The sequence below is a fragment of the Plasmodium gallinaceum genome (assembly GCF_900005855.1).
Source record: "Plasmodium gallinaceum strain 8A genome assembly, contig: PGAL8A_v1_62, whole genome shotgun sequence".
In the NCBI taxonomy this organism is placed as follows: Eukaryota; Apicomplexa; class Aconoidasida; order Haemosporida; family Plasmodiidae; genus Plasmodium; species Plasmodium gallinaceum.
Window position 1 is genome coordinate 152,910 of NW_021628221.1, and position 11,573 is coordinate 164,482.

At 16.7% G+C, this 11,573-nt stretch overlaps 4 protein-coding genes across 4 annotated transcripts; 2 read left to right on the plus strand and 2 right to left on the minus strand.

Annotated features, from left to right (window-relative positions):
- Positions 1–174: 174 nt before the first annotated feature.
- Positions 175–2,418, plus strand: PGAL8A_00097200 (conserved Plasmodium protein, unknown function; the record flags this gene model as incomplete). Its single annotated transcript, XM_028672333.1, has 1 exon — positions 175–2,418. One exon carries the CDS (start codon positions 175–177, stop codon positions 2,416–2,418), a length of 2,244 nt encoding a protein of 747 aa, XP_028526088.1.
- A 441-nt stretch (positions 2,419–2,859) lies between these two features.
- On the minus strand, positions 2,860–5,975 carry PGAL8A_00097300 (conserved Plasmodium protein, unknown function; the record flags this gene model as incomplete). The annotated part of the gene is made up of 3 exons (XM_028672344.1): positions 2,860–2,893; positions 3,032–3,138; positions 3,216–5,975. The coding sequence occupies 3 exons, from the start codon at positions 5,973–5,975 to the stop codon at positions 2,860–2,862; spliced, it is 2,901 nt and encodes a 966-aa protein (XP_028526089.1).
- Positions 5,976–6,941: 966 nt separating this feature from the next.
- PGAL8A_00097400 (conserved Plasmodium protein, unknown function) lies at positions 6,942–8,981 on the plus strand (the record flags this gene model as incomplete). The annotated part of the gene is made up of 1 exon (XM_028672355.1): positions 6,942–8,981. One exon carries the CDS (start codon positions 6,942–6,944, stop codon positions 8,979–8,981), a length of 2,040 nt encoding a protein of 679 aa, XP_028526090.1.
- A 652-nt stretch (positions 8,982–9,633) lies between these two features.
- On the minus strand, positions 9,634–10,739 carry PGAL8A_00097500 (proteasome subunit alpha type-5, putative; the record flags this gene model as incomplete). The annotated part of the gene is made up of 3 exons (XM_028672366.1): positions 9,634–10,308; positions 10,541–10,622; positions 10,726–10,739. 3 exons carry the CDS (start codon positions 10,737–10,739, stop codon positions 9,634–9,636), a joined length of 771 nt encoding a protein of 256 aa, XP_028526091.1.
- Positions 10,740–11,573: the final 834 nt, after the last annotated feature.

The window sequence follows — 11,573 nt, forward strand, 5'->3', positions numbered from 1 at the left end:
TTTTTTTTTTGTTTTTGTCTTTTTATTTTGTTAGTATATATCTCTAATATTAAATTTATTTTATTTGTAATTTTTCAAACATAATACATATAGATATGTTCTACGTATTTTTGTGACATATTTTTTTAGAAATTGTAATACGTTAACGATACTATAAAAAAAAAAAAAAAAAAAATGAAATATACCGAAAAAAAAGCTTATGAAAAGTTAATAGAAGAATTAAAAAATGAATTTCCCTTTTTTAAAAAGTATAACGCAGATTTTTTTTTTAATAAAAAAAATGAGGAATTAAAAAAGGGAGATAATTTTCAAAGTTTCTTTAAAAATAAGGAACATAAAAATGATGTGAAGGAATATAGCAATTTTTTAGTAGAAGAAATGGAAAAATCTTTTAATATTTTAGAAAAAAATAATTCAATTAATAATTTATGTAATATATTTTTAAGAAATTTTGATAATTCTACTAATGACTATTATGATTATATCAATAGTAATTATGTAAGTTCTAGAACTGTAAAAAAAGTTATGAAAAATTATATTAAAAGAGATTCATTGAACAACGAAAGTGTTAAAATAAATAACATGAAAATGAAAAAAATAGGTAATGAAATAAATAATAATAATAATAAAAATATAGCAATAAATTCCCATAAAATAAAAAAAACAGACAGTTATATTATGAAAAATCCTAAAATAAAAGAAAATAAATTACAAATTAATAAGCAAAAAAAAAAAAGTGAAGAAAATAATAGTGATAGTTCTGAAGAAAAATGTGAAATTAAAAATTCTTTTGAAGATGAAATCAAGAATAATGATGTAGGATTTTGTGACATATCTTTTATTCCTTTTACTAATAATTATTTTCATATAAATTATGGCTGCTTTAACTTAAATTTATACAACGAAAATTTAAATAGTGTTTTTATGATTGAAAATATGAAAAAAGACAAAGATGGATTAGCAAAGTATAAAAGATCAATAATATTTGGAGATTTAGGAAAAGAAAATTTTTTGAAAAACATAAAAAAACATTCTATCGTTAGAGGATGGATTTATAAATATGATTCAGTATATAAATGTTTTTTTGTTAGAATTTTTTCTATTAGAAATGTGTGTAATAATGAAAAGAAAGCTGAAATAATAAAAAAGAATAGAAAAAATGATAACTGTATTTATGCTTGTTTGCCATTTCAATTCATAAATAAATATGAATTTGTAAATAGTTTAAGTATAGATGGTCTTCCTTTTCATGATTTAGAAAAATTTATAGGTATGAATATATGTGGAGAGGTATTTGATGATAAAAAATATATATATGCACATTTTAAAGATATTTTTTATAAATGTAATTTTCATTTTTTTATAACTTTTAACTCAAAATATTATTGTAATAATGATAAATTTGGTTTTATATCAAATCATTTAAATGGTGATATTTTCAAAAAAAAAAATAAATATAATGATTATTTATTAAATTATTTTAATATATTACTATTCTCATGTAAAAAGTTTCAAAATTTAGAAAATTTAAACTATAAAGGTAAATATCTTTTGTTAAATGTATCTCAGATGCCATCATTAATTAAATTTAATTTTAGAAATAATATTTGTCAGATGCATATAGGAAATATAATTACAAAAAAACAAAATTTAATATGGTCAAATGAAAAATTTATTGAGGCATTTGAGATTTATAAGCACAATAGTGAATATTATAACTTTTTAAAAAATTACTTTTATTTAGATTCTTTTACGAAAAATTGTAAATATATATATGTATATGAAGAAGATAAATTTATAATTGAAAATGATTTTATGGAAAAAATAGAAGATGTAAAAAAACACATAAGGAAAACAAATAAAAACAACAATGAAAAAAAAAATAATTTAGAAAATAAGGAATTCTTTAATATCGAAAATTCCTATATAAAAAAAACAGATAAGGAGGAATTCATTAAAAACTATAATGAGTATTATTTAGCTTTAGATGATAAAGAAAAATATATTATTAAAAATATAATATTTTTAAATGCAAATTTGTATAAAAAAAAATGGATATATGATTTCTTTAATTGTATCAAATTAACTATAAATTTAAATAATCAGAATGTTTTAGCAAATTTTTTGCTAAGTTTAGTATTACTAGAATTAAGCTGTTATACGGAATCTTTTCTATTCCTTTTCAGAATTTTTAAAATAAAAAAAGTATTTTTAGATAGCTATAAGTTAAAAAAAATTATTTGTAGTATTTTTATAAAGCAATTAAAAAAATATATAAATAAAGAAAATATATGGAATGTTATAATAAATTTTCAAAATTATGATTTGTTTAATATGAGAGAAGATAATTGCGAAGAATATTGTAGAAATATATTTAAAAGAAATATAAATATAATTAATACTCTTGAAAAAATGTAAAAAATGTTTATTTTTCTTTTTCTTTTTTTTTTTTTTTTTTTTTTTTTTTTTTACAAAAAGGTTTAATCTCAATATATTTATTCAATTATTCCGTAAAAAAATATTTTGACCACATTATTTTCATCATATACAAAATTAAAAATTACAACATATATGTATATATATAATTAAAAAAGGAAAAAAAAAAAAAAAAAATATATACACGTAAATTTTAATTAAAATAAATAAGTAGTTTATTTTAAAAAAAAAACAAACAAAACAAAACAAAAAAATAAAGGTGTAATTCATTTTTAAAAACAATACATATATTTAAAATATTTAATTAAAAAATATTATTAGTAATTTAATTAATTTTTTTTTAAAGCATTATCATATATAAATGTATTATATGATTTTTATATATGATTATAAATAGCAACATAAAAAAATATAGAGAACAAATCATGAATTTAATCCAATAGTTAATCCCCTTTTCCTATTATATTAATTAAAAAGAAAAAAAAAAAAAAGGATTTTGTAATTATTTTTTGTTATATGAAATTTTTTTAATTATGTTTTTTTTTTTTTTTTTTTATTTGTTTATTTATTTATTATTCTTTCTTTTTTATATTACTTTGCTTCATCCATTATATATTTATTCATTAAACCCATATCTATAAAAATATAATTTATTAATTCAATGTCATCATCTTGTAACATTCTTATTTTTTCCGTATTCATCTGTAAAAATATAAATTATAAACATATATTTATTTATTTATTTACATATATATATATATATTTTTACATATATTTACCATATTAATTATGTTACTAATAAGTAAGTTATAATTATAAGCTTTATTAATTCTTATAGAATCTAATAATAATATTAAATCTTTTATATATATTTTATCATTTATGATTTTATGATTTACTTCATTAAAATAATTTTCATCTTCATATTTATTCATATTTTCATTTAAATTTTCAATTACGATTTTATTAGATTTATTTTCTATATGCTCTTCATTATATTTATTTATGTCTACTTCAGGTTTCTCTTCTGAATTTATTTCTTTTTTAACACCATATATGTTATCTAAATGTATATTCTCTTTTTTTTGCAAATATTCCTTATAAGATAAATCTATGTAATCAGATAAATTAGTATAAATAAAATCAATAAATTCCTTATGTTTCTTTTCAGTAGGCATATATCCAATATAATGAATCATATAAATATAAGAAGAAAACTTATTTTTTTTATATGTTAATAATAAGTAATTATTATTTTGTAATAAATTTAAAAGATTTAGTATAAAATCCCTTTTACTTACATCTATTTGATCAAATATGAAAAGAATACTTGACAAAGTATTTACATCACATAAAAATGAATACTCCTTCTTGTTATAATTATCACTTTGTATATAATTATAAAAGTATTTTTCATTATTTTTTATTAATTTATAAAATTTACATAATTCAAAGTCGACTTTTTCTAAATAATGCAAAGCTATTGTCTTCATATAATTACTAAGAATACCATATATTTTTATGGCTAATTGAAAAACAAAATTAATTGAAGATATCAAATCGTTAACAGAATTAATAATTAGTATAAATAATTTTTGTTTTATGTCTGTATTTAATTTTATATCAAAACTTGAAAATAATTGTAGATATAAAAGAATTTGGTTTTTATTTAACTCATAATCTAAATTGGTTATCTCATTAAAAATATATAATATGGCTGATCTGCAACTAATAGGATCTACATCTTTTTTTTTTAAAAGATTTATCTCATTTTCCGATTTTTCTAACATATCAATATATTTATTTTCTATTTTGAAATTATGTAATTTATTATTTTTTCTATCTATATATATTTTAGGAAATTTATTATTTTTGTTTTTATAAACTATTAGTTGATTTTGAGAGAAACCAATTAAAACAAAAAGTAAATTTTCTATGTATATTTTTTTTTTTAGAGATTTAATTAGTTTAGAACACTGCATAAGAAAATATGCAGATATGTCAATATTTGTGAAATATTTATGTAAAATTAATGTATATGAAGACATAAGAAAACTTCTAGGTTTAATAAAATTTATGTTATTTCTTATTAAAATGTCAATTAATTTACTAAATAAGATATGATCATTATCATTTAAGATCCTTTTATTTATCAAATAATAATAATGCAATATACAACTTATAGATTTTCCAGAGATATTTTCTAAATCCATTTTTATTAAATTTTCAATTATTTTATATTCTAACTCATTTATTAGATCTCTATTTTTTTTAGATAATTGAAATCTCAAAATATTTGTTTTTACATCATTTATTATATATTTATCATTTTTAAGTAAAGTGTTTTTCTTTTCATTATATATTTTTGAATCATTGTATTTTTTTACTGCATTCTTATAACTTTTTATCTCTTTATATATATCTCTTTTTTTCTGGATTAAATAATGCTTATAATACCCTATACAGTGAAGTAATATAGAACATGATAAGTGAGAGCATTTGTCAATATTCTTAATAAAATTAGAAATATAATCATAAAATAAAATGTTATATAAATGTAATCTTGACAAACACGAAAAACATAAAGTTGATAACTTCAAATCATTACTTAAAACATTTATATACACATTTTCTAGTAAACTCTTAATGATGTTATGAATATTATTTTTTTCGTAATTTATCTTAATAAATATATTTAACAAATGTATAATATGTTTATTATTAACTTTTTTATATTTTTTCATTTCTATATTTTTAATATATTCTTCAGCTAATATTTTCATAATATCTACATCCTTTATTTTACTGAATAAACAAATAAGAGAAAATAAATCATTAAAAGATAAAATTTCTTTAATTGATATTATTCTATTTTTAAAGGAGAAAAAAAAATAGTCATTTGGAATATAACCAATTAATGAATATTCTTTTCCTTTTATTTCGTCATTTTCATTCTTTTTTATAGATTCTAAATAATTAATATACTCCTTTTCATCTTCAAAAATATCTAAATAATCTGAGTTGTAATAATCGATGTCATAATATTTTTCTGATAAGCTATTTATTAAATCATTATATTCTTCATTATTATATTTATAATAATTAAATTTAAGCTCACATGTATCTTTATCTCTAATAGAATGAATGTCTTTATTAATAGGGAATTTTAATTTGTCATCATAGTTATTCTTATTTTCATTAATTATAAAATTAATAGTTTTATTATTATAATTAAGATTATTAATATCACATGTAGTCTTATGATCGTTAATACTATTATTATATTTAATATTATTATTTATATTTTCACCTTTATTAATATTATTGTAATTGTTATTTTTCATTAAAACTTTTTTATAATTATCTAGAAATTCTGTTTTGTTAAAAAAAATAGCATTAGTTAATAATATAATTAATTCTTTTTTATTTCTTATATATATGTTATCAACCAAAAACATAGGCATATCGATAATTTTGTCATTTTCAATGTGTAATTTATATATTAGCTTTTTATTTATATTACTAACATACTTTAACATTTTATATAATTAATAAAATACATATATATATATATATATATATTAAAAATATATTTGAGATGTATTTTTACTTGATAATTCCCATTTTACATTTTTTTTAATTATATATTTAAATATTATTCTTTTTTTTTTAATTTAAATTTATATAAAATTTTTAAGTATATTTCAGCCTTTTTTTCCTTGAATAAAAAATATTGTCATTTAATTTTATGATATGATTTATAAATAGTTACTATATTAAAAAAAAAAAAAAAAATAGGTATTTTTTTTTATAAGGTAACTCTCATATTTTTGATTTTTATTTATAATTTTTTTTTTTTTATTTTAAAAAATACATTTTATAAATTAGTGTGTTACCTATTATATATATTACCTCTTTTTTATTATAGTATAATTTTTATAAACTTTCTTTTTTTTTTTTTATTTTTCATATTTTATTAGAAATTATTTCTTCAATTTAGTTAATATAATTGATTTTTTATATAATTCATTTTTATAAAATTATTAAAAATAAATATTTTTTCATTAATAGTTTTTTTATATATATTTTTACATCTGTATATTATTTTTGTTATAAATTTAAAATTTAAAAAAAAATCAAGTTTTTGTATATCTTTTTAATTTCTATACGTCAACAATATGAATAAATATATTTTTCATTATTATGATATTATTATTACATTATTTCTCTTTTTTAAGACTTTATTTTTTTTTTTTGTTTAATTACTTTTTATAAAAATATTGTAAAACTGTAAATTTTTTCTTCTTTTTTCTTCTTATAAGTTTTTTAAGGTATTAAAAGTTTTTTTTTTTTTTTTTTTATGTTTTTAATTTGTATTAAAATTATATATTTTAATTATATTTCTCTAATTTTTTTTTTGTTAATTTATCTCAATTTTAAAAAAGAAAGATATAACATATTATGAAATAGTATTAACTTTAAAAAAAAAAAAAAAAAAAAAAGAAATGAATGTTTTTCTTTTTTTTGTTATAGTTATTGCATATTTCAATTTAAATTTTTGTTACATTAGATGTATAAATGTTATATATAGCAATATTATAAAAAAGTACAAAGATATAATTAATAATGATAATCTAGTTTTTTTATATGATAAGAAGAAAAAAGTATGTCTAATAAATAATTGCTATAATAGAAGAAGTAAAAATAACTTATTTTATTTAAAGAAGTCACCAATTGTTCAAAATAAAGAACAGGAAAAATTAAAAAAAAATTGTTTTAAAATATTTGAAAGTCGTAAATATATTGAAAATTTAAAAAATATAAAGAAAATAGATAATACAATATTAGGTAGTTTTTTTAATGGAAATGAGGATAAACTTATTGATGAATTACCTGAAAAATATTTGAATGCATTTAAGTGGGCATTAGAATTTCGATTGAAAAATTTTAATTGTAAATTTATGAGAATAAAAAAAATTGCAAAAAAAAATAATGAAGAATTAAAAAGTTTAGATAATTATGCAATAGGTTATAAGGAAAATTTGTTAGTTATGCTACAAAAAGATAAAAATTTTTTTCTTAATATTATAAATAAATTAAAATCAAAAGAATATTTTAATTTTGATATTTATTCTATATTTAGATTTTTGAATATAGACATTCGCTTTTTATTTTACCCAGATTGCCATGACGAATCTGCAATTTTTTTTTTAATTTTCGGAAATTTAGACAAAGTAATTAATTATTATATAAAAAATAAAGACCAGGTTGATTTTACAAAAATTATAAAAGATAAAAATATAACTAATTATAATAATGAAAATAAACAAGGAGAAGAAATAATAAATGAAAAAGAAGAAAGTGAACAAAAAAAAAATATATTAAATGTCATTTATAATGAGGAAACAGAAAACATTAACATATCAGAAAATGATAACATGAAAAATAGTAATTTCAATAATAATATTTCAAGTGTTAATCTAAAAATTTCCAACGAAAAAGATAAAAACGAAAAAGATAAAAATGAAGAAGATAAAAATGAAGAAGATAAAAATGAAGAAGATAAAAATGAAGAAGATAAAAACGAAGAAGATAAAAACGAAGTAGATAAAAGAGAAGAAGATAAAAACGAAGAAGATAAAAACGAAGAAGATAAAAACGAAGAAGATAAAAACGAAGAAGGTAAAAACGAACAAGATAAATTAGAATACTTTATAAAAAATTATGATAAAATATATTATTTTTTAAAAAATCATTTTAAAACATCTAATGAATTAAAAAGTTTTTTTGAAAAATGTTACGAAAAAGAGAATAAAATTAAAAAAAATGAAATAAATTTTAATTTAAGTGGTGAACAAGTCATAAATACAAAGGAAATCATTACAGATGGATTAAACTTAGAGATGATAAAAAATATTATAAAGAAATCCCCTAGATTATCATTAGTAAATAAACACACAATATTAAAGAGAATATCTCATTATAAAAATGACTTAAATTACTCATACAAAGAATTACTAAAAATATTATATGATATTCCGCAATTTTATGCTTTTGGAAATTTAAAAAAAAAATATAAAGAGTTGTTATATTTACATGAAAGTATAGAAGAAGAAGATTTGAAAAAATTAATTAAAAAATATCCTAGAATATTTACATACAATATATATAGAACAATAAGACCTAAACTACTTTACTTAATTAGACATTTAAATAAAAAATTTCCAGATATACTTTGTTTTCCTCAATATTTTAGTTACAGTTTTAGATTAAGAATAATACCCAGACACGTTGCTTACATGAGTAAATATTATGATAATTATATTGAATATTATAAAGAACTCGTGAAAAAATATAATTATGAAGATTTTAATAAAAATTTTAATGATTTAGTTTATAAACCTAATATTCCTCCTATAAATTTAAGAATGTTATTGCAAACTTCTAATAAAGCATTCATGAAACATTATAATATTTCTTATTACGATTTTGTTAAATCTACACAGATGGCTAAACATATACACAATCCTTTTATAATCGTTTAACTAAATAAAAAAAAAAAGAAAGAAAAAAAAAAGAGGAATTTATGCTTTTTTTTTTTTTTATCTTATTTTATATACATACAAATTATTTGTCTTAAAATATATCTAATTTATTTCATCTTTTATAAATTTAAAAAAAAAAAAATTTATAAAATGGAATATATAGAACTAATTAGTAGAAAATATATTTAATACATATATGTATATAAATTTATTCAACAAAAAAAATAGAAGCTTGATTTTTTTTTTTTTTTTTTTTTAAAATAATTAAATTGTATATATATATATATATGTATATATATATGTTTTAAAAAGGAATATTAAATTCAAAGTTAATGAAAAAATTGCAATTAAATTATAATATGCTTAAAAAAATGTTAAGTAGTTGTAATGTCTTTTAAAAATATAAAATATATTAGTTAAAAAAAAAAAAAAAAAAAAAAAAAAAAAAAAAAAAAAAAAAAAAAAAAAAAAAAAAAAAAAAAAAAAAAAAAAAAAAAAAAAAAAAAAAAAAAAAAAAAAAAAAAAAAGAAAAAAAAAAAGAAGAAAAATAAGAAAGAAAATGGAAAAAAATAAATAAATATAATGATTTAAAGGAAATTAATTACACAAGTATTTATATATTTTGATATAATGTATTTTTTTGTTTTTATTTTTATGCTGTCATGTCAATTGTAGGGTAAGTAGGTGATGGTAATATATCAATAATTCTAGAAATATCTTCAGAATTGTATTTATAAAAGGTTTTTTCTGATTTCTTAATAGCAGCAATTTCAACATTTGTAGAAGATAATTTATCTTCCATAACTTGCCTTAAAACTGTTAAGGCTAATATTTCTGCTTCTTGAAAACTCATATTTTTATTATAATTTTCTTGTAATAATAATTCTGCCCCTTCTTGTGCTGATCCGATAGATGCAGCTAAGAATCTAGTGTTCGTTCCTGATGGCTCAGTATACCATAAACATGGGCCGTTTTTGTCAACTCCTCCTATTAATAATGCAACACCAAATGGTCTACTCATAATCTTTTTTCGTTTATTATCAGATAAATTAGAAAAATCTAATGCTAATTCAGATATTAATTCTACACATGATTTAATGTTTATATTTTCATTATATATGAACTTATAATGATTACATTCTACTCTCGCATAATCAATTAAAGTCCTTGCATCTGCCATTAGTCCACTCATTGCACAACCTATATGGTCATCTATTGCTAATAATTTTTCAACAGAATCTTTTTCTATCAATGCTGAAGATATTCTTCTTTCTGATGCTAATATTACTCCATCATTTACACATATACCTACAGCAGTACTTCCTAACTATAAATAACCAAGAGGGATATTAATAAAATAAATTAAATGAATATAATTTAACTATCTATAAAATATTAAATTTTGTATTTTTAAAAATTTCGTATGAGATACTTTTATTATAGCTACTTTTCTTTTTTTGTTATTTTTTTTTTTTTTTTTTCAGTTTTGTATTTCTCTTTCTTTTCTTCTTTTATTATTTTATTTTAATTTTTTTTTTTGTTATATTTTTTCATTATACCTTTATAGCTCCCAGTGCATATTCTACTTGAAAAAGTCTTCCCTCTGGAGAAAATGTGTTTACTCCCCTATCATATTCACTCCTAAAATAATATAAAAATTTTATATATAAAAATACATATATATTAATATAAAAACATTCTTATGATAAAATTAAAATTATATATTTTTTTTTCTTTAAATTACCTTGTTGAAAACATTTTAAGTTAAAAAAGAAATTATTATATTGATAGAATAAAAACAAAATTCTGATTAATCTAATTATATATAAAAAAAATAATAAATGTACATTTTTTTTTTTTTTTTTATTAATTTATTATAAATAAATTGTTTTGTAAACTTATCAGAAAAAATGAATCAATGAGAATAATAAAAAATTTATAGGAACAAAAGCATCAAAATTGTTTTTTTCTTTTTTTTTTTTTTTTTTGTATATATATATATATATTTATATATATATGAATAACTTATTTTTTTTATAATATCATGTATCAAATAATATATTTTAATTTTTTTCTTAAAAAAAAAAATTAATTAGATAAATGAATATCGGGTAGAGGACAGAAAAAAAAAAAAAAAAAAAAAAAAAAAAAAAAAAAAATGTATAGTATGCTTGTAATACATTTTATAAAAATACAATTGTATATAAAAATAAATTTATAAAAAAAAAAAAAAAAAAGAAAAAATATATTTTAATTTTCATTTAAAATAAATTCATTTAATAGAAAATTTTATTTATATTTAGTTATATGTAGCTATATATATATATACTCATATATAAATAGAATTTTAATAAAATTTTGTTATATGTTCTACTTACCACTTTTTACACTTTAAAAATAATACTATAAAAAAGGTTTTAGAAGTAATTATATTTTAAGCATAAAAAAAAATAAATTAATTTAATTTAATTTAATTTTAAGGTTTTTTTTTTTTTTGGGAAAAAAAGTATTAAATATTCCCATATATACATTTTTCTTTATTAAAAATGTAAATTTTGTTCATATGTTACAAATTCTGCTTATTCAAAAGGA